This window comes from Engystomops pustulosus, chromosome 2 (genome assembly GCF_040894005.1).
Source record: "Engystomops pustulosus chromosome 2, aEngPut4.maternal, whole genome shotgun sequence".
NCBI lineage: Eukaryota > Metazoa > Chordata > Amphibia > Anura > Leptodactylidae > Engystomops > Engystomops pustulosus.
The window spans coordinates 174,026,689-174,051,053 of record NC_092412.1 but is presented as its reverse complement, the minus strand read 5'-3'; the positions used below and the strand labels follow the sequence as shown (position 1 = coordinate 174,051,053).

The 24,365-nt window shown below is 42.5% G+C and overlaps 1 protein-coding gene across 1 annotated transcript; it reads right to left on the bottom strand.

Annotated features, from left to right (window-relative positions):
- Positions 1-232: 232 nt before the first annotated feature.
- FMOD (fibromodulin) lies at positions 233-23,109 on the bottom strand. Its single transcript, XM_072137314.1, has 3 exons — positions 22,805-23,109; positions 21,407-22,337; positions 233-764 (listed from the first exon to the last, which is right to left on the bottom strand). The coding sequence occupies exons 2-3, from the start codon at positions 22,326-22,328 to the stop codon at positions 613-615; spliced, it is 1,074 nt and encodes a 357-aa protein (XP_071993415.1). The 5' UTR covers positions 22,329-22,337; positions 22,805-23,109; the 3' UTR covers positions 233-612.
- Positions 23,110-24,365: the final 1,256 nt, after the last annotated feature.

The window sequence follows — 24,365 nt, the reverse complement described above, 5'->3', positions numbered from 1 at the left end:
CATAAATTTTACCAGTGCTTAAAGGGGTGCTCTCATTTCTGTAAATAAATGTCACTGTTTGTATGATGAAAAGTAAATATGATTTTCCAAGATCTCTAGATCTCTCCTTGCTGTACTTCTATAGAAAGTGTCTTTTTGCTTCCAGTGGACAGAAATCTGACCATGGTCACACAGGTGCACAGCTTTTTAGTGTCACAGAGTAATCAGAGCTGTGTGTTATAACGAGCCGTGCACCTGTGTGACCATGGTCAGATTTCTGTTCACTGGAAATAAACAGGTTTTCTATAGAATGACAGCAAGCAGAGATCTAGAAAACTGTGAGCAATTGATACAGAAAGTATATTGAAAACTTTCATTGTACACACATTAATATTATTTGCTGAAATGGGAACACGACTTTTAGGTATTTTCATATTCTCTACTTTTTTGGCTTCTTTAGATTGCATTATTAGTCTTGAATGGTGTTACAGGGTTCTTTAGACCATAATCTATGAGGTCAATTAATTGCTTTCCATTGATGTAGTATTCCCTTCTTCAGTTCCAGTTATGAAAGACTTTTGAGCAGATAGGTAGAAATGGATGAAGCCTATATCGTGCAGTTCTCTTTGAGGATTACATATTGATAATATCAGCAATTCGAAGACATAAGGGAGTATCTGGTGGGATATTATTGCTTTGGATCTCATTTCCATCCAAGCGTAAAATCTGAAGTCGAGAGAAGGTGGTTATGTCCACATGTGTGCAGAAACTTTTGATTGAAAATTCTGGAAAAGATAAATGCAAAAGCATACATATCAGGCATTGAAGGCATAAAGAATAATTCTAACAAATGTTAGTTTGTTGATATTCACAAGCCTTTAAATTGTATCTGTCAGCACAAATTCACCTAATAAACCACTAACAGGATGTTGTCAAGCAGCTTAGTATATTTAAGTTCATGTTTCTTTCATAGCCCAGTGTGGTAGCATCATTCAGAAAAAATATATAAAAACCATAGAGATTACATTTTATTAGCCCAGTTTATTTTTCAAAATGTAGTTTTTCTCTTTTTATGTGTGTTTTATATTTATATAGATGTGACTTAATCTGGGATATTAGGTGATATGTAACATAACTTTTCACTGTTATATATATATTTTTGTACTGAATAGCTTAGTTGTTGTTTGTTAGAAGTCAGAATAGGATATGATGTCACTAAGGAGTGGGTGTATATATACAGTATGTGCACATGCACACTTGTATGCTTAAAAAAGATTCCTGGTGAATCGAAACATTGCTGCTTTTTTCATGCCCATGTGAATAAAGGCGTACAGCCTTCTTTAAACTGCATTGGATGCTGTGGCCTTTCCTTATTTTTTGGTAGATTTTCTCTGGTCATAAACGTAATTGTGATGTTAATTATACATTTTTATAAATTCCCCACTAGAGTTCATTACAGACCCCTTTTGTAGTGTAAATGGTAATTACCTCCAATGGCAGACAGGCATGCCAGGAATAAATGTGTTAGTTGGTGCCTGACAATTGCAATGGTTTTAGACAAAGTGGAGCCCTTGGCAAAACTTAAAGGTTAGGCCCCAAAATAAAACTATTTTATGAACAGTCTTATTCAGTGAGAGGCTCCCTTAGCCCTGCACAATAACAACACTTTGCCTTATTGTACTAATGCTTGTAAACTACAATCAGTAATGTGGGATTGTAGAAGAATTTTATAGGAGATAGACAGATGATAGATACAGTAGATTGATGATTGAAGATAGATATGAAAGATGATATAGATTTATAGATAGATGATAGATTTATAGATGCATATAATATTACTTATATATGGATAGCTAGATAGATGATAGAAAAGAGAAAAAAAGTATTTTTGCAGTACAGTATGAATAAGCCCCAATGTGGGGGGTGCAAAACAAGGCTTCAAAGTCCAGGTACACTACTTGCATACATATCCAACAAAAATGAAGCAGCACTCCGGATAGTTGGTGTAAAAGGAGGGTGTGATTTATTCCATGACAAATGACGTTTCAGTGCGATGTGCACCTTTCTCAAGGCTTGGGAATAAACACCACTTGAATTATTCCACGATTTAGGAGTGCCGTTCATTATATAATATTTCTGCATATGGTGTGTGTATATATACACACACATATATTTTATATATTTGTGATATTTATCAAGGCTTATATTTTCTACTACATGGTGGCACGCTGTATGCATTTTGCATTGCTTTATTTTCACACCAAACCAATATGATGGATCTGGTCCGGACACTCCCTGACATATTAAAAATATGGGGGGGGGGGTCTCTATGGCTTGTCTTGGGCAGCAGACAGTCTTGGTTCACCCCTGCTGCAGTCCATAGTCTGGATTTCCTGTTTCACTGTACAGACTCTGCAATAAGGTAATAAATGTATGTTGGAACAATGTTAATTTTCAGCTCTGGCAGCTATAGGAAAAACTTTATAAACTTTACAGTTAAATAAAATACAGGGCTATACTACAAAATTTTGAATGTGAATTTTGCTGCTTAACCCCTTCCCGACATGTGACGTAATAGTACTGCATGGCGGGAGGTGCCTTCCCGCATTTTGCGGTAATATTATGTCAAGCTTCTGGCACCGGTTCCTGAATGTGTGTTACATAACAAAGTGTTATACATATGGATTACACTGTGTTATAGGAATAAGAGCTTGAAAACACTTTTTAATAAAAAGAATGAATTAAATAGTAAAAATCCCCTAAACACCAACATTCCCTATACATACCAAATAAAGTACAAAATACACAAAATCATAAAAAAAACCACATATTTGGTATTGCCGTGTCTGTAACAATCTGTACAATAAATCAGTAACATTATTGGACCTGCTTGTTGAACGCCCTAAAAACAAAACCCAAAAGACTTGCCAAAAATTGACATTTTTCATGAAATCCCTTCACAAAAATGTTCCAAAAAAATGCTAAAAAAAGTTGAGCTAAAATGGTACCGTTGAAAAGAACAACTCAACACATATCAACCAAAAAAATATAAAAGTTGTGTCCGAAAAGATGGCAAAATAAATGAGATTTTCTCCATATTAGTTTTTCTTTAGTAAAGTTGTAAAAATATATATAAAAAAAACCTATATAAATATGGTATCAGCATAATCATAGTCATCTATAGAATAAAGATATGTTATTTTTATGGTACGGTGAACGGACCCAAAAAATACAAAAAGAAAGGAAAACAAAATTGACGATTTTCTTTTCCTCCATTCAAGAGTTAATAAAATCTCATCAATAAGCTACAGACCCACTAAAATTAAGTATTTGTAAAGTGCATCTAATATCACAAAAAATAAGCCCTTATATGTCCAAATTGCAAAAAAATAAAGTTTGTATAGCTGATAAAATGAATAATCTGCTCTGAATGGCGCAACTTCTCTTAGATGCCCTGGCGTGTGCCCATACAGCAGGTTAAAACCACATATGGGGGATTGTTATACTAGGGAGAGATTGGGTATCAAACTTTGTGGAGGGCTTTTGTTATTTTACCCACTGAGAATGTGTACATTCTATGAAAAACATTCATTCATTTAGCCCAAAAAATGTAAAATTCAAAACTGCATCTGATTACGTTTTAACCCCTGTAAAACAATTAATGGGTTAACAAACTTGATAAAAGTTGTTTTAAGTATGTTTAGTGGTGTAGTTTCTATAATGGGGTAATTTATGGGGTTTTGCTTTTATTTAGGCCTTTGTAAAATCGCACCTAAACTTCAAAGCCCTATAACATCCTACAAAAATGATAGGATGCATAAAAAACCATGTCCACATAAAGTAGACATTCAGTGAATATTAGTTATTAAGTTTTTGCTATTATGACTATGTGTGGAAAAAGAACATTTTGAATTTCGAAAATTGAGAATTTTTTCCATATTTTCACCAAATATCTGATTTTCTCATAAATAAATGCAAATCATACCATCAAAAATTTTCAACTAACATGAAGTACAAAGTGTCACGAAAAAATAATTTCAAAATCACCTGGATGTGTTAAAATGTTCCGAAGTTATAACCACTTATAGTGACACATCAGATTTGAAAAAATGGGCCGTGTCAGGAAGGTGAAAAGTGGCTTCGGCGTTAAGGGGTTTAAGTAGATCATTTTGGGTCAACCTTGATCATGAGTAATGATCTTGAATTCAAACTAAGAATAAAACTTATAAAATATAGGTATATAGCATGGGCGTCGCTAGGTGAAATGACATAGGACACGTGCCTTGGATCTTTTGCACTAAGCCCAAAAACTCCCCTGACCTCAGGACACTGGTCCTGCTGTAGAGCATCTTTCCCCACTACTCTGTGCTCCACTACAGATACCACGCTGCTGTATACAGAACGGTTGTGATCTCTGCAGGAGATGAAGTCCCCACATTACATCTCCTGCTTCAGGAAGCTCACTACAGCAACCTGGAGCAGGAGGCGCAAAGAAGTGATGTTACCGTGCCATGTCCTGCAGACAGAGAAAAAGAGGAAAATCAGGAGGAGAGGTACATTTGTGTGTGTGGTCTGGGGCATTCCTAAGGCTCTTTTTGAATGTGGGATAGGGGCTTTTACGAAGTTTGTGTGTCGCTATTACTAAGCATGGGGGCCCTATTACTGTGTGTGGGGGGACTATTACTGTGTGGGGGAATATTAATAAGTGTGTAGGAAGGTGTTATTACTAAGTGGAGGAGGGGCTATTAAGCATGGTGGGAGGGGCCAATAACTATGTGTGGGGCCACTATTACTGCGGGAGGGGCCTATTACTAAGTTTCGGGTGGCTATTACTGTGTGGTGTTACGAAGTGTGTGAGGTGCTGTTACTAAGTGTGTGAGGTGCTGTTACTAAGTGTGTGAGGTGCTGTTACTAAGTGTGTGAGGTGCTGTTACTAAGTGTGTGAGGTGCTGTTACTAAGTGTGTGAGGTGCTGTTACTAAGTGTGTGAGGTGCTGTTACTAAGTGTGTGGGGTGCTGTTACTAAGTGTGTGGGGTGCTGTTACTAAGTGTGTGGGGTGCTGTTACTAAGTGTGTGTGGGGACTTGTTACTAAGTGTGTGTGTGTGTGTGGGGGGCTGTTACTAAGTGTGTGTGTGTGGGGGGCTGTTACTAAGTGTGTGTGTGTGGGGGGGGGTTGTTATTGAGTGTACGAGAGGTTATAACACTAGTGTCGGGGCAATATTACTGTGGGGTCTATTACTAAGTGTGTTTGGTCTTATTGAGTGTGTGGGGGCAGTAATAATTGTTGGGCCATTATTATTATAAGTGGAGATTCCTTTTAGTAGAAATTATTCAGAAGGGGCAATAATTAGCATATATACTTATAAAAAAAAAGTCCAATACAGCTCACCCCTGGAGATCCTTGTAGCTGTGGGTCTGATCACATTTCAAGTCCGTGCCATGGAACAAGTTGTCCGGACACCAACGAAACAAACATTGAAGAAAATTTGAAAGAGTTCCGGCACTGGACTAAAAAAATCTTCAATGCTTTATTTAATTACATTAAAAAGTGACTACATACATGCAGCTAAACTGGCATATTTTTGGGTGAAAAAACTCTCTTAGGATTCGTTCACATGGATGTACGTAGGACGTATATACAGTTACAAGCTTCCGGCCATCCATACGTCCCCCATAGACAGCAATAGGTGCACGGAGCGATAAGCGGCACCGTAGCGCTCCATACACATGTCCTATCTTTTCTCATGTGCATGCTTCTCCATGGAGAAGGGTAGGGTCACAGGGCGGGCACACGTTCATGTCCATGTAGCCTTAGTCATAGCATAGTGATACAATGTGATGTGTATTTAAAGAGAGAGATGAAGTACTGGCTGTCATGTGAAAGGAAGAGGAAACTCCCACATAGTGATGGCTGTTTAATGGAAAGCACCTGTAAGGTTCTAAATAGGCATTGAAGTATGAATACAAACACAGACTGCAGGACACAAAACACCAGATAGTCTGATATTATAACATACATAATGTCACATGCAGTCTATTCATTGTACAAGGGGGTGACGGCACTACTCCTATTCACAAAAAGAGGGATATAATGTCAAGCTGGGGAGTGCATGGGTTCCATATGTGTGGAGACATATATCTTCAGTGGTGCTCAAATCTTCTGAACAGAGACAGAAAGTCCAATACTCACAGGATGCAGTATAGAAAGCAAGGATGGCACTCACCAAGCTGTAGATGTAGATATCTTCTTCTTTTATTGAATAAGTTTAAGGTACATATACTCACATAACAAGTGCAACGGAGGGAGAGGGAGCTGAACGCCCATAGGAGGGCAACAGCCGTTTCGCGCTGTGCTGCGCTTCTTCCGGCCCCAAGTGTGAAGTGATTAAAAGCCGTAGGGTTTTTAAATGCTAGCAGACAACATGAGCACACCTGTATGGGGCGTATCCCATTACCATGCAGTTCAGAACAGGCCAATGGCACCCTAAACTCTAGACCAATTGAGAGGCATTTAGCCCATATTGGTTAATGATGGCTGGGCTTACCTCTATGTGTTAGGTCGCTTCACCTGTCACGTAGTGACGTGTCCTCCATGTTTTGTGGGTCCAGGTGGGTGCAGCGCCTATTCGTCCAGAACCGGACCAAGGCCCGCCCCTTCCGGGATTCCCCACGTGGGGTGGGTCGCGTGAGCGGACGATTTGTCTCACCCCCTTTTTTCCTGATCATGTGACTCGTTACCTAGATAACAAGGCATGGCGTCACTACATCACGGAGATCGGGGATTTTTTAACGCTGTCCGAAACCAGGGAGCAGACCACATCGCACATTGAAACGAGGTACGCAGCCAGTGAGTACTAAGAGTTGGGGTGTGCCATACACATTGCCTTAAAACTCTAACTATGTCGCATTTTGCATTACATTTTCCTACAAAAACAGCATATGTTAAAAAACAAAAGGTAAAAAACACCTATAAAAGTCACATTTCAAGTACAACACAGTGTAAGCCATCAAATATCTTGATAATGCACATAAATTTGATCTAATTCGATACTTTAGATCTTTATCTTGTTGTGTGTACACCTATACAGACCAAGAAATAATACACTATTTTTTGGGGTCTCATAAAAAAAACCCCATGTCGATTTTGTCATTAAGTCCGACAGGACCCATGGAAATCGATCTAAGGATCCATCTACTTTCTACCTGCAGTAACAGCCGTTGCCTGTCCCCTCCTTTTTTTGGGGGTGGGATTACTTCTAATCCTGCAAATCTGATAGAATCTACATTGCCCCCATGTTCTTCCCTGATGTGTTGAATCAGCTGTGGAGCCCCTACTCATGATCTTATGGACCCTAGATGTTCCCTCACCCTCAGGTATAAATTCCATATGGTTTTACCAATATAAAATCTGTGACAATCACAGATCAGGACGTACACGACATAACTTGTTTTACAGTTAATGAAGCTTTTTACCTGTACTTCTAAGCCACCAAATGACACCACCTTGCTGTTCAGGTTATACAGACAACATTTGCAATGACCACATTTAAAATTCCCTACGAGTGGGTTGTTCTCAAGCCAATTTCTTTTCCTCTCTGAACTAAAGGTGCTATTGACAAGTTCTGATCTGATTGATCTGCCTCTCCGGAAACTAATAAGGGGTCCCCCCTCAGCTAACTCAGCAAGATCCATGTTGTTCTCTATCAGGTGCCAGTTATCTCTCATAGCCTTCTTTATGGTATCTGCCAGGGGAGAGAAGTCAAAGGAGAAGGTAAATCTTTCCCTCTTTCTTATCCCTATTTCTCAGAAGTTCTTTCTGGTCTTTGGCCTTAACCCTTTCATACGCCTGGCTCAGTATTTTGTCATGGCAGTTCCGTCTGTTTGTATATACCAGGTCCCATCAAACCGAAATGCGTTATGGGATAGGATATAGAGAAGGGCATTGCAGACGAAGTCCCTATAGTTCTCGCTTTTTTGGGCTTTACTTATAATTTCTATCACCGCTGAGAAGCCTTCTTTATGCGGTATACGCATATAGAGGCTCTCTACATCAATTGATGCTAAGTATGAGCCTTCATGCCACTCCTGTTCATTTAATGCAGATAAAAAATCTTTCGTGTCCCTTAGATAGGAAGAGATATCTTTCAGGACTGGTCTAAGCAGCCTGTCGATGTACTATGACAATGGCTCGGTAACCGAGCCTATGCCTGCGACTATTGGTCGACCTGGCGGATTCTTAATATCCTTGTGAATTTTTGGTAAGAAATACCAGTCTGGTTTTTTTAAAGCTGTAATAGAAAACTTCTATGTAATAAGGGCTGTTTGGTTCTAAACAGGGATTGCAGTGTGAATACAAACACAAACCGCAAAACACCAAACAGTCTGATATATAGTGCCACTGATTATTAGAGACAGATGTCTGTGTGGCAAACTCTGCAGGGAGGACATGTGACTGAAAGAAACAAGGTGATCCCGAAGGGTGATGCCACACGTCGCGTTTTTGTAGCATTTTAAAGCATGCATTTTCAGTCCGTTTTTAAAGGACTGAAAACACATGCTTTAAAACGCTCCAAAACGTGATGTGTGAAGTAACTGGATGTATTAGGTAGGTATTTTGTTTGTGTTTCCTATAGCTGTCTATGAAAAGTACAGTTTTTTTGGAACTGGTGGGTTAGGGTATATAGAAGTGGACACTATTGAGAATATGGTACATATTCAAAAGGGCCTGTGCCTTAGATCTTTTCTGAACCTAGCAACACCCCTGGTACATACACATTTGGTTTGAAGATTTTTGGTGCTTTTGGTCTTCTGTATGTCTATTGCAAAGGGCAGACTACCATCATTACACATCTAGACAATATCCATAAGGAAGCAATAAAACTGGGAGGAGATTTTTGCAAATCTTTTTCTTTGTTAAAAAGGCTGTGTTGCCTTTTGTTGGAGTGTTATGTACCATTTGAATTAACTCATGATTGCCTGTTTAGGTTCAGGATTTGCAGCAGTTAAATATGAAAAAAGTTTTGGCTTGTGATTCTAAGTGGCTAGTGAACTTAAGTGAGTTGAAAAAAGCGGAGTTTTGTGTGTGTTAAGAGTGAATCTGTTGTTTGGGTGATTGTGGACTGAGTATATAGGTAATAGCACTTTTCTTAGTGTCACAATTTAAATAGATTTTTTTTTCCTTTCTTTGCCTGGTCTGCTAATTGGGAGGAGGGATTAGTGTTCACACCTGATAAGTTAAGGTCTAGCAACTCACTTTTGAGCTCGCTCAGTTTTGGCTTGTGATTCTAAGTGGCTAGTGAACTTAAGTGAGTTGAAAAAAGCGGAGTTTGAAAAAGAGAAGTCCACAGAACTGTAAGTAACCTACATTTTATATCTCTTTATTTATATACTCATCACAGTTTTGTTACTAGGATATGGCTAGCAAGATTGGTGGTATGCTCCAGTGCACACTCTGCCGCATGTATACACTGCTGGAACAAGAGTTCCAGGGTGAATACCGCTGTGACAGATGTGCCCATATTTTTCTACTGGAAGCTCGTGTTAGAGATCTGGAGGAAGATATTGCACGGCTGCGAGCAATTGACAATCTTGAGAGGAGTATGCTGCTCACTGAGCAAGCAATAAGCGGGGTAGAAGTGGAGGGTGGAGAGGAAAGCCAGCAGGGCCAGGTGGGTAGCTGGGTTACTATAAATAGAGGGAGTAGGAAGGGGTCAAAGAAAAGGAAGGCCAACTCTGACTCTGAACATCCAAGCAAAATTGCAAAATTGTGCAATGATGTAAGGACGTCAGTGTCAGAAATGGCAGCCCTAGCGGATCCTGCTCTCCCTCACAGCCGGGGGAGCAGACCAGCTAGTAGTAGGGTGGATGGGAGTGCAGGCAAGCCAAGGCAGCTAGTGGTTGTAGGGGACTCTATAATCAGGAAGACGGATAGAATAATTTGTCGCCAAGACCGCCTCAACCGAATGGTTTGCTGTCTCCCTGGTGCCAGGGTTCGGCATGTGGTGGAAAGGGTGGATAAATTACTGGGAGGGGCTGGGGATGACCCAGCTGTCGTGGTCCATGTTGGTACCAATGACAGAATAGATGGTAGGTGGAGGAGCCTGAAGAATAATTTTAAAGAACTAGGTTCAAAGCTTAAGGAAAGGACCTCCAAGGTAGTATTCTCCGGAATCCTACCTGTGCCATGCGCTACACAGAGCAGACAGCGGGAGCTCAGGGAGTTAAATGCATGGCTCAGATCCTGGTGTAGAGCAGAGGGATTTGGGTTCCTAGAGCATTGGGCTGACTTTTCACTGGGGTACAAGCTGTTTTCTGCAGATAACTTGCACCTAAGTGGAAGGGGGGCTGCTGTGCTGGGGGAGAAGATCCTAGCAGGGGTGGCGGAGTTTTTAAACTAGGAACGGGGGAGGAGGAAAAGGAAGACACTGATGGGGTAGACAGGTCAGAGAGGGGGCAGGTTATGTTGGTGGGTGGTGAGGTGGGCGGTGTATGTGGGACCAAGGCGGTGGATAAGGAGATCAACAAGTTGCAGAACAGTGGTGAGGATATATGTGCCAGTAAAATTACTTTAAATCAGATAAGTAACTGTGGAAAATTAAATTGTATGTTCACAAATGCCAGAAGTATCACAGGCAAAATGGGCGAGCTTGAGGCTCTGATATTAGAGGAACAGTTAGATGTTGTTGGTGTAGTAGAGACATGGCTTGATGCATCGCATGATTGGGTTGTTAATATTCAAGGTTTTACACTCTTTCGGAAAGACAGGGCAAATAGGAGGGGAGGTGGTGTATGTCTGTATGTCAGAAGAGACTTAAAAGCGATTGTGAATGAGTCTGTGGTGTCAGAAGAGTGTGAGAAGGCTGAAACTTTGTGGGTTGAAATTCAAAGCCAAGAGAGCTTTGAAAAAACTATTTTTGGTGTAATTTATAGACCCCCTAACATCACTGAGGAAATAGAGGGTCACCTATATAAACAGATGGAGCGGGCTGTACAGGAGGGGACCGTAGTGATAATGGGAGACTTTAACTTTCCAAATATAAATTGGGGTCAGGGCTCGTCTTCATCTATGAAGGGGAGACATTTTATCAACTTTCTGCAGGATAATTTTATGGTGCAGCTTGTAGAAGATCCCACAAGAGGTGACGCATTGTTGGACCTTGTGATTTCTAACAATGAGGAGATTGTCCAAAATGTCAGTATCAAGGAACCCCTTGGGAACAGCGATCATAATATAATTATTTTCCTCTTAAACTTTAAAAAGCAGAAGCAGGTGGGAAAATCGAAAACTTTGAATTTTAAGAGGGCTAATTTCCAAAAATTCAGGGCTGCAATACAGGATATAGACTGGGATCAGATACTGTCACATGGTGATACTAATGTTAAATGGGAAAAATTCAAATCTATCCTGGGTTTTTATACTTCTAAATTTATTCCAATAGGCAACAAGTATAGACGGGCTAGATTACACCCCGCGTGGCTTACAGCTACAGTTAAAAGGGCAATTAATGAGAAAAAGAGGGCATTTAAAAAATATAAATCTGACGGGTCACCTGAGGCTTTCAATACTTACAAAAAACTTACCAAAATCTGTAAAAAAGAAATCAAAACAGCCAAAATACAAAATGAAAGACAGGTAGCTAAAGATAGCAAAACAAATCCCAAGAAATTTTTTAGGTATATCAATGCAAAAAAAAATGGGTCAGAACAGGTTGGACCCCTTTATTCTGAAAATGGGGCATCGGTGACTGGAGACCAAGAGAAGGCGGAGTTACTTAATAGGTTTTTTAGCTCCGTTTATACAATAGAAGAGAGAACTTCTGACTTGGGTGGTGCCAGTGCAGGTCATGCACCCTGTAATATACTAGACTGGCTAAATGTAGACATTATCCAATCTAAGCTCAATAAAACCAATGTGTACAAAGCTCCTGGACCAGATGGGTTACACCCCAGAGTTCTTAAAGAACTCAGTTCTGTTATTGCTGTACCACTGTCTAAAATCTTCAGGGATTCCGTAATGTCTGCTGTGGTGCCAAGTGACTGGCGCAAGGCAAATGTGGTGCCAATATATAAAAAGGGCTCTAGAACTTCGCCTGGCAATTACAGGCCTGTAAGCTTAACTTCCATTGTGGGGAAAGTATTGGAAGGGTTAGTAAAAGACTACATACTGGAGTATGTGACATCAAATAGTATAATAAGTGACAGCCAGCATGGGTTTACTAAGAATAGAAGTTGTCAAACTAACCTTATCTGCTTTTATGAAGAGGTGAGCAGATGCCTGGATGGAGGAGCAGCTGTGGATATTGTGTTCTTGGACTTTGCAAAGGCATTTGACACTGTCCCGCATAGACGCCTGATGGGTAAAATTAGGGCTATTGGTTTGGCAGAAATCATTTGCAATTGGATTGAAAACTGGCTGAAGGATCGTATCCAGAGAGTTGTGGTCAATGATTCATACTCTGAATGGTCACCAGTTATGAGTGGTGTACCCCAGGGTTCTGTGCTTGGCCCACTACTATTTAATATATTTATTAATGATATAGAGGTAGGAATTAATAGCACTGTATCTGTTTTTGCAGATGACACCAAACTGTGTAGTGTAATACAGTCTATGGAGGATGTTCATAGGCTGCAGGGTGACTTGGACAAACTGAATGTTTGGTCATCCACTTGGCAAATGAGGTTTAATGTGGATAAATGTAAGGTTATGCACCTGGGGGCCAATAATCCAAAGGCAAAATATGTCCTTGGGGGAGTAAATCTGGGAGAGTCCCTTGTTGAGAAGGACCTGGGGGTACTAGTAGATCATAAATTGAATAACAGCATGCAATGTCAATCAGCTGCTTCTAAAGCCAGTAGGATCTTGTCATGTATCAAAAGTGGTATGGACTCTCGTGATAGGGATGTAATATTACCACTATACAAGGCACTGGTTCGGCCACACCTGGAATATGCTGTCCAGTTCTGGGCACCGGTCCATAAAAAGGATGCCCTGGAGCTGGAGAGGGTTCAACGTAGAGCCACAAAAATGATAAGGGGTATGGAGGGTCTTAGTTATGAGGAAAGATTAAAACAACTAGATTTATTTAGTCTGGAAAAGAGACGACTACGAGGGGACATGATTAATTTATTTAAATATATGAATGGTCCATACAAAAAATATGGTGGTAAGTTGTTTCAGATTAGATCAAATCAAAAGACGAGGGGGCACTGTCTCCGTCTGGAGAAAACAAGGTTTAATCACCGGAGGCGACAGGGCTTTTTTACTATGAGAATTGTCAATCTGTGGAATAGCCTGCCTAAGGCGCTGGTCACAGCAGGGACAGCAGAGAGCATTAAGAAGGGTCTAGATGCCTTTTTACAGCTAAATAACATTGAATGTTATGCTATATAGGATTGTTTCCCCTAAATCCCTTCCTCATCCAATCCCTTCCCTTCCTTGGTTGAACTTGATGGACAAGTGTCTTTTTTCAACTGTAGAAACTATGAAACTATGAAAAACCCCATCGTCGCCTCCACGATCCTCCACAGCATCCACCAGCGTTCAGCTCTCCATACCCCAGACGCTGGAGCGGAAACGCAAATATAGTGCAACCCACCCGCACGCCCAAGCCCTTAATGTGCACATCTCCAGATTGCTAAGCCTGGAGATGCTGCCCTATAGGCTAGTAGAGACCGAGGCCTTTCGCAGCCTCATGGCGGCGGCCGCCCCTCGGTATTCGGTCCCCAGCCGCCACTACTTTTCCCGATGTGCCGTCCCAGCCCTGCACCAGCACGTGTCAGACAACATAATCCGTGCCCTGACCAACGCCGTTTCTGACAAGGTCCGCCTGACCACGGACACGTGGACGAGTGCTGCCGGGCAGGGCCACTATATATCGCTGACGGCACATTGGGTTAACTTGGTGGAGGCTGGGACCGAGTCTGACCCTGCGGCTGGTCATATACTGCCGACGCCGAGGATTGCGGGGCCTACCTCGGTCCAGGTGTTTCAGGCCTACTATGCCTCCTCCTCCTCCCACCCCTCCTCCACCTCCTCCTCCGAACTACCATCCGTGGGCATGGCGCCATCAGTCGGTAGCTCTAGGCACAGCAGCAATGCCGTCGCTAAGCGACAGCAGGCGGTGCTGAAACTGCTGAGCCTAGGCGATAAAAGGCACACCGCCCAAGAACTATTACAGGGCATCACGGCGCAGACTGATCTGTGGCTGGCACCGCTGAACCTGAAGCCAGGCATGGTTGTGTGTGACAACGGCCGTAACCTGGTGGCGGCTTTGAAACTCGGCAGACTGACACATGTGCCATGCCTGGCCCATGTGTTAAATCTGATAGTTCAGCGTTTCCTCAAGACATACCCCAATCTGTCTGATTTGCTCACGAAGGTGCGCCGCATCTGTGCCCATTTCAGGAAGTCCAGCACAGATGCTGCCACTCTCAGGGCAGCGCAGCGCCGCCTCCAACTGCCCGCTCACCGACTGTTGTGCGACGTGCCCACGAGGTGGAATTCAACACTGACCATGTTATCCAGAGTTTACCAGCAGCGCCGAGCGATTGTAGACTGCCAGATGTCAACTTCCACCAGAACTGGTAGTCAGGTCAGTCAGCTTCCTCAAGTCTACAATGAGGAGTGGACGTGGATGTCTGATATCTGTCAGGTGCTGAGTAACTTTGAGGAGTCAACACAGATGGTCAGTGGCGATGCCGCCATCATCAGCCTCACCATCCCGCTGCTTGGCCTGTTGAAAAACTCTCTGGTCAGCATGAAGTCGGAAGCTTTGCGCTCCTCACAAGAGACGGGGGAAGAAGATTCCCTTGTTGATAGCCAAAGCACCCTTAGGTCTGTTTCTCAGCGCATATCGGAGGAGGTGGAGGAGGATGAGGAGGAAGAGGAGGAGAATGTTGGCGAGACACAAGAGGGGACCATTGTTGAGTCCTTCACTGTTGAGCGTGTATGGGCAGAAGAAGAGGAGTTGGAGGAGTTGGAGGAGGAGGAAATGGACAGTCAGGCCAGTGAGGGGAGTGAATTCTTACGCGTTGGTACTCTGGCGCATATGGCAGATTTCATGCTAGGCTGCCTATCCCGTGACCCTCGCGTTCAAAGAATTTATTCCAGCACCGATTACTGGGTGTTCACTCTCCTGGACCCACGGTACAAGCAAAATCTTTCCACTCTCATCCCTGGAGAGGAAAGGAGTGTGAGAATGCATGAATACCAGCAGGCCCTGGTGCACAAGCTGAAACAGTATTTCCCTTCTGACAGCGCTAGCGGCAGAGTGCGTAGTTCTGCGGGACAAGTAGCGAGGGAGAGTAGGCGAGCAGGCAGCTTGTCCAGCACTGGCAAGGGTACGCTTTACAAGGCTTTTGCCAGCTTTATGTCACCCCAGCAAGACACTGTCACCTGTCCCCAGTCTCGGCAGAGTAGGGCTGATCTTTACAGAAAGATGGTGAGGGAGTGCGTAGCTGACCATACCATCGTCCTAAATGATCACACAGCTCCCTACAACTACTGGGTTTCAAAGCTGGACATGTGGCACGAACTGGCGCTGTACGCCTTGGAGGTTCTTGCCTGCCCTGCCGCTAGCGTCTTGTCCGAGCGGGTTTTCAGTGCAGCTGGTGGCATCATCACCGATAAGCGTACACGCCTGTCGACTGACAGCGCTGACAGGCTGACGCTTATCAAGATGAATAAAGCCTGGATTTCTCCTAATTTCCAATCTCCACCAGGTGAAGGAAGCTCAACCTGAATAATTTATCCACTCCTCCTCCTCCTCATTTTCCTCCTTCTCCTCCTCTTTGTACAGTAAAGCAGAGGAAACTGGCTATTTTTTTACAGGGCCCACTGGCTCTAGCTATAGTACTTTATGCATTTAATTTTTATGGAGGGCCACCGACCCGGTCCTCTGTTTTAAACAATTTTTGGGAGTGCCACATACAGGCACTCAATCTATTCAATTTTTCTGGAGGGCCACCTACCTGCTCCTCTGGTTTGAAAACTTTTTTGGACTGCCACATACAGGCACTCAATCTATTCCATTTTTATGGAGGGCCACCTACCTGCTCCTCTGGTTTGAAAACTTTTTTGGACTGCCACATACAGGCACTCAATCTATTCCATTTTTATGGAGGGCCACCTACCTGCTCCTCTGGTTTGAAAACTTTTTTGGACTGCCACATACAGGCACTCAATCTATTCCATTTTTATGGAGGGCCACCTACCTGCTCCTCTGGTTTGAAAACTTTTTTGGACTGCCACATACAGGCACTCAATCTATTCCATTTTTATGGAGGGCCACCTACCTGCTCCTCTGGTTTGAAAACTTTTTTGGACTGCCACATACAGGCACTCAATCTATTCCATTTTTATGGAGGGCCACCTACCTGCTCCTCTGGTTTGAAAACTTTTTTGGACTGCCACATACAGGCACTATCCAAATTGAATTGTCTCCATAGCAGCCTCCACACGTTGTCTCCATTGCTACCTCCAAAAGTTGTCCATATAGCTGCCTCCATACATCGTCCCTTTATCAAACGAGGTGTGTCAGGCCGAAATTTGGGTTGTTTTCATGGATTCCACATCAAAGTTGGTTCCTCTCTGCCACCCATTGGTTTGAAGCCTGAGTCCATTTAGGGTATGTCGCCATGCCACTCTCTAGCCTGCCACTGCTGCCGCTGCCTCTGCATGCCGTCCCCTATAGTGTCAGGGTCAATTATTGGATGTTTTAGATGCTATCTAGCTTCATTCAGCCCGTGAGCCCTCTTCATACACTCCTTATACCGTTAATGGGTTAAAGGGGAAACCTGTAAAAAAAATAAACCTAAAACCACTTTAAAACTGATTGATGCAATTTTAACTTCAACATGTGAACGCAACCTCAGAACCAAGATGTCGGGACAATGAAGAACATAAGATGTCTGTGTGGTGAACTCCACAGAAAGGAAACATGGCCGAAAAGGAGGGGCAGGACCTAATGGAGAAGATAGAGGACACGTCACCTGCAGTCACTGGATGTAACAAGTAGGATTTTTTTCCTGTGTTTTCTGTAGTTTTATATACCATAAGTTAAGTTGTTATTGGCACAACCAAATATGAGGGGGCTATGTACAGGAGTAGGCTGTCAGGATTCGGGATGTGTGGATCCACTGGTGGTGCTAGCCGAGTCTAAGTGGTACCTGTCTTCACCAGAGCCCACCGCAAAGCGGGATGGACTTGCTGCGGCAGGGTACCACCAGGTCGTTCCACAGGTGTGACTAGCTTGCGGTGGCAGCTGAGGTCGAGGTACCTTAATGGAAGACAGTCTCGTGGTCGGGTCCAGGCACAGGGTCAGGGCAGGAGGCAGAGATGTGGGGTCAAGTCCAATCTGCGGTCAGCAACAGGAGGTCCAGGCAAATGGGAACACAGGAACACAGCAACGCAGGAACACAGCAACACAGAGGAACACTGGTAACACAGGAACACGACAACACAGGACTCAGGAACAGGAACACACTGGGATGCAGGGTAATCGTTAGGAAGCTTTCTCTAAAGCTGTGAGGCACAAAGATCCGGCAGGAAGTGGAGGAAGAGGCAGGCTTAAGTTCTTTTTCTAAAAAATGGCCAGCGCCAATTAATGGCGTGCTGGTACTTTAAATTTACTGAATGCATGCCCACAGAGGCAGGGACGCGTGTGCCGCGCTGCCGGCGTCAGTGCTGGATCGCAGCAAGGTAAGATACTCGCCGGGGGACTGGGGCAGCAGAGAGGGGCACGGGTGCGCCTACGACCCTGGCGATGGGTCGCAGGAGGACCTGTGACAGTACCCCCACCTTCGGCCTCCCCCTCTTCTTGGACTGGAGGAACCTGTGTAGAAGAGCACAATCCAGGATGTTCTCCTCGGGTTCCCAAGAACTCTCCTCTGGGCCAAACCCCCTCCAGTCGACAAGATAGAATTGTCTCCTTCTGACCGTCATCATATCAAGGACCTCTTTTACCTCGAAGATATCAGTAGCATCAGCCTCAGGAGCAGGAGGAAGTACTTGCTGGGAGAATCTATTCAGGATGACAGGCTTCAGCAGGGAGACCTGAAAAGAATTCGGGATGCGAATGGTGCGAGGAAGGCTGAGTCTATATGCCACTGGATTAATGCGCTGTAACACCTCAAACGGTCCTAGGAAACGTGGACCTAGTTTGTAACTGGGGATCTTCAATCGAACATACCTGGAGGACAGCGACACTTTATCTCCTGGAGAGAAGATGGGATAAGCCTGAGTTTTGCAGCAGAGACTGACGAGTCTGTTCCCAGATGGATGTAAGGTCTTCCACAGCAGGAACCTCGGCAGATACGGAGAGAGGTAGGGGTGGATGTCTCACATACACAACAAAGAAAGGGGCGGAACCGGCTCAGAGTCCAGGGAGTTGTAGGATAATTCTGCCCATGGGAGCAGAGTGGACCAGTCGTCCTGTCACGTGGAGACAAAATGACGGAGATAGCAGCCCAGGGTCTGATTAACCCTCAAAACTTGTCCATTGGACTGAGGATGGTAAGCAGATAAGAAGTCCGAGACAATGTGCAAAGGAAGTCCATGAAGCCAGAAGATGTGCTAGAAGAACAGGCTGGCAAGACGTGGAGCCGTTGGCAGGCCTGGCAGAGGAACTAAGTGGGACATCTCGGAGAAGCGATCGGTTACCACCCAGATGAAGGTATTAGTTTTTAGAAACCAGTGTAAGGCAGCTCATGGCAAGGCAAATAAAATTATGAGATTAATTAGGATTCTCATAGATGAGAACATAGTTGTGCCCTTTTGCAAATCAATAGTCAGTGTAAATATGGAATACAGTTCACAATGCAGTGCACTGTTTTTAGTTAATCCCCGCCCCCACCATAGACTTTTTTTTTCTCAGAGCCAAAAACATTTAGCAAAAATAATGTAAAAACCTGTTCCCACGCATCATTTTATATTTGCAGTGTGTTCATTAGTATTTTTCTCCCATAGCTGAACTTCTTTTATTCAATTTCCCAGAAACCTTACTTTTGAATTAACCCAAAGTTTGTACATTACTATGTATTTATGGAAGCAGTACTGGCACAAGCCTAACAAGAAAAAATGCAATCCCCCATCCACCTAGCCAAAAAAATCTATTCTAGATTATAGCCTCATTGGATGAGAAGAGGTTGTAACCTCTTCAGAAACCTGGCAGTAGATTCATGGTCCTCTGGCCATGGGCAGAATGAAATACAGATCTACTCCTCCATCATGCTGGGCTTTAAAGAGAGAAGCTGAAGTATGCTATCGTGTAGACTCTTCTCCATTGGAATGTTCTCTATGGGGCAGATTTACTTACCCGGTGCATTCGCGATCCAGCGGCACGTTCTCTGCGCTGGATTCGGGTCCGGCCGGGATTCATTAAGGTAGTTCTTCCGCCGTCCACCAGGTGGCGCTGCTGCGCTGAAAAGCATCGGAACGCACTGGTACACCGAGCCGAGCTGAGTGAAGGTAAGTGCAAGCTCCGCGACAGATTTATTTATTTTTTTAAATGCGGCGGTTTTTCCGAATCCGTCGGGTTTTCATTCGGCCACGCCCCCCGATTTCCGTTGCGTGCATGCCAGCACCGATGTGCCACAATCCGATCCCGTGCGCCAAAATCCCGGGGCAATTCAGGGGAAATCGGCGCAAATCGGAAATATTCGGGTAACACGTCAGGAAACGCAAATCAGGCCCTTAGTAAATGACCCCCTATGTGTTCACTTGAAGAGTCTGAGTTTGGCATCCCAACAGCTTCTTTTTGCCCAGCTCTGCGTCATTGATAAGTATTTTACTATACACATATAGGAAAAGACCTGTCAATCATTCCCTTAAAGCACATATTGCACAATCTGCTATCAGGCTACTTTTAATGTTAACACCCCTAATTGTATTTCTAAGTAATGGATTAATGCCCATATTTCCAGCATTTGGTGTTACTCAAGTTCCTCTGAAGTCTGTGTCCCAACAACAACAGATCCACAAGTAACTGGAGGGAGCTGAGTGTGGGATTCTATATATGGACAGAAGGAGCTGGATTCTTTATTTGGGGACTGTTGGGGATCCTACATTTGGAATGCAACAGCAGAGTGCAGGAGATCTAATGTGGAAATGCTCCATTATGTCCCCTTTCTTCTCACACAGCATGCACCCAGATGCCCTCTCCTTCTAATATGAACTGCACCTTATGTCAATAAAAACAGAGGTATGGCTCCAAATCCTGAAATGTAATCTTGCATGTGAAGCATTTAGGTTGGGACTACATAACCTACACTTGTTCAGAATCTCACCACGTCCTCAACATTGGGAAACATTTACTGTAGCACATCCACATATGAATTCAATCCAGTTTTTAGTAGGTTATTATATTACTATGTAATAAAAACTGGTTTGTTTTTATACGTGGAGGTGCTTCAAAAAATCTTTCTTATGGGTTGGAGGACCTTCGAGGAAGTAGATGATCAAATTGTCTTGATATCATTGCAGGCTCTTCCGATCCACTAGTATATTGCATCTACATGTAGATGCTATTTTTTACTAGTACTGACATCATTATAAGTACTTCAGCTGCAAGAAATGCACACAGGTTTTGTTGCATATTTAACAGTAGCATCATAGTGATCCATTGATAGTATTTTCAGAGTATCTGCATTAACATTGATTGCCTCACAACTCCTTAAATCAGTGAAAGCCATATATTCTTAAAAAAAACGCTACAAACTCTCAACCATAGTAAAAAAAATGAACATATTGAGAGGTGGTAGGATCACTGTTCACCCTTAGTAGGTCCCACTTATATTACGTTCACAAGTTAGAGGAGCCTAGGCCTTTCATTAGAGGCCCCAAGTTTGCCATTACAGGCAGTCCCCGGGTTACATACAAGATAGGGTCTGTAGGTTTGTTCTTAAGTTGAATTTGTATGTAAGTCGGAACTGTATATTTTATCATTGTAATCCCAGCCAGAACTTTTTTGGTCTCTGTGACAATTGGATTTTAAAAATGTTGGGTTGTCATAAGAATCAGGATTAACACTAAAGCTTCATTACAGACACCTTTGATAACTGTTACAGCTGATCATTGTAGCCTAGGACTACAATAAATTACCAATATCCAGAGGTCCGTTTGTAACTAGGGGTCGTATGTAAGTCGAGTGTTCTTAAGTAGGGGACCGCCTGTAATTTGCCAGGAAAGCAAATCTGGGATGCTGATGACTAATTTACTGCATGGCAAACAGGCAGTGCTATGAGAAATTTATCTCTTTCTTTTGTGTGATTGTAAGTTTAGTGACATGGATTCCTGTATCAATTTTGAAGGTGTCATTACCACAATCCGCCCCCATCCCAGACCCCCCACCCTAATTTAGAATTAAACTATTAAACTTTTTAAAGCAAATTATAGATCTGAATGTTTGTGTGTATTTAGCTTTCTCTCACCTGCAATCTGGTTGCCTTGCAAGTACAGGTGTTGCAAGTTGGTGCTAACTGGTGGGATACGATGAAGTTGATTATAAGATAGGTCTAGTTCCACAAGACTGCTTGTATTGAATGTGGTTCCAGAGAATCCATCGCTGGTAAGCCTGTTATGTGAGATTCTAACATATTGTAAATTTGGGTAAGCTTTGAAGTAATCAGATGGCACAGAGCTCAGTTGATTATATTCTAAATAAATTTGCTCAATGGAGTCTGGAAGTGAATCCGGTAGTCTACGAAGCTGATTGTTGCTGAGGTCCAGGTGCACCAAAGACTTCAGACCTCTGAGTGAGTGTCCCACTTCTTGAATCTGGTTTTCATGAAGATACAGAGCAGTTAGATTTTCCAACCCTTCCAAGGCATTAGCAGGAACTCTGTTTATCTGATTAGAAGACAGGTGTAGTTCACGGAGCGAGCGAGGCAGACCACTAGGAATACGGGTCAAATTATTGTTTTGCATATAAAGTCTCTCTAGACCCCGAAGTTTTGAGAAAATCCTTCTGCCAACTTTATCACTTAAAATCTGGTTTCCATGCAGAGCCAGCCACACTAGACCTGTGGCATTGTCAAACGCACCATCTGGAATAGCCGTAATCTGGTTTTCTTGGAAATAGGCATATTTAATGCGAGAAGGAACATATGGTAAATATTTCAGATTGCGTCCATCACAATACATAGCAGTTGGATAATTTGGGGGGCATTCACACTCTTGGGGACAGTCACTGACTGATGGCCTTGGGGGATCTGGATCATAATCATAGGAGGGACCATAGTCATACTGCTGACTGCGCAAATGAGCAATCCACCAATGGGAATCATATTCGTAATACTGTGACCATGAGACATCACAGAAGGACACCAAAAGAATGATGGCAAGTATCTTCATAGTGAAAACCTTAGAAAGAAGAAAAAAAGTTAAAAGCTTTACTTGATCCATTTTACATTGCTTTAGTCTGAGACTGTGTAGTGCTTTTAAGTAATAGGCATACTGCATATTTCCTACAGAGCTTTAACATATGTAAAATGCACAAATAATGTCACCTGACCTTCTGGATCAGTAATATATGGATCAGTAAAATATACTAAACTTGTATTTTAAAAATAAAATAACTAGAGTTAGTATGCATAACTACAGTTAGCAAGCATTCCTCAGTGTATTGTTCTTCATATTTACTATTTATGACCATAAGCATTTTTGTTGATTTAAACTATAATTATTATTATAGTATATAGTATAGTATTTATTATTTTGAACTAGAAAATTTTGAATAATTAAAATTTTTAAAGCTAGTAATTATTTGTATTTTGACATAAGATTACACTAAATTCAAAAATATATAATATAAAATATATATAATTTACCTTATGTGTGCTTTCTATTACTTCTGCTCAGTATCCAGGAAGGTTATAGGGCAAGAGGATTCTTCAGATGGGTTCCAGAGTTTATATCTAAATCTTTCTTTATCCAGTTTGCTTTTAATAGTGTACAGTAGTTCCTTTAAGTCCAAAAATGTATGTGGCTTTCTCAGGTCACCAAATAGTTTCTTCTTCCCTGAACCCTTCTTGTTTAGTGAAAAAAAAAATTACTTTGCTGTACTTCTTTTTTCTCCTTTCCTCTGCCACACTCACTCTTTCCCCATATGTTTCTATGAGGTGTTTATGGAATTTGAGACCTGGGATGAAAATGGAAGTTTTCCTCAGACTCCTGCCAATTACAACCTTCACTTTTAACTTCTATGTGGCTCCTCCTTGTCTCCAGCCCTTAACTGTACTGCCAGTTATTCTCATGCAATAAGGTCCTATTAAAATGTCTGAATACAATGGGGAGCTTTTGGTTACTTGGTAGCAACAACTCGGTTATAATCTTTCTGATTTTAAAAGTATTTTTCAAATCTAATTGTATTTTCTCAAGACCCTGCTGCTTTTATATCTGTTACTGACTACAGCTGAAGTTTCACAGCAATCTTCATTCATGTTGGCACCTCTTAACAGAGCAATGGTAACCACGCTGATCCCATTTTGAACATATTCCGATGAATCTTTCTCTGCTGTTCTGAAATCCAAACTATCAAATCCCCTTATCACATTTTTGACATATATTGCATATGTACAGTGGTTGTCAGCAGTCTCTAGTGTCATAGCATCAGCATGCTTATATAGAGAACTTTTTTGACATAAGTCAAATGACTGATTTATTATCTTTGGACTACATGTGCCACTGCAACCTTCTACTTATTTTTTCCATTATGAGGAAATAAACAACACTCTCAAAGGCCTGCCTAAACTATTCCTTACAAAATTCCATGTGGCGAAACAAAGTATTTTCCAACACCGGTTTCAAACCTTTATCCATGCTCTATTTTTACTACTTTAGACCTTTACATATTGACACTGAAAGAAAAAAAATGCATTTTTAAAAAGTGGCATACATGAATTAGTTAACTGACCCTTACCAAATAGTAATTATTGGAGAGCCTATATGATACCCTTAGGCCTTTTTTTTTAAAAAAAAGGTGATCACTATGTCCTAGATTGAGTGTCCACAACTACTTTGATATACATTATATACATGGTTGGACTGGCCCGGCGGAGGATCAAAGAATCTTGCCAGTTCAACTAATAGTACACGATGTGAATGACACCGGCCACTTATGTACTAATACTGTACTAAATGCGATTAATGTTATCGGCATCTGTAAGATGCCATTGTGCCATTGACGGTCACAGTGTGAATTGAGCGGGACACTTCCGAGGCTCATGTCGCACTGACTTTACGCCCTACTTATCAGAGGTAAGTAGAGCACTGAGGGGCCTGGAAGAGGACAGAGGGGTCTGGAAGAGAACAGAGGAACTTGAAGGGACAACAGGGGCTGCTGAAGGGAGGACAAAGAGGCCTAAAGGATGACAAAGAAGCCTGGAAAGG

What these genes read in the sequence shown, in the direction of transcription:
- FMOD (XM_072137314.1), bottom strand. Translation starts at nt 22,328, where the DNA reads ATGAAGATACTTGCCATCATTCTTTTGGTGTCCTTCTGTGATGTCTCA. An exon ending in GCAAGGCAACCAGATTGCAG is followed by an intron (nt 765 to 21,406) that starts GTGAGAGAAAGC and finishes TATCTTTTCCAG; the next exon opens with AATTTTCAATCAAAAGTTTC.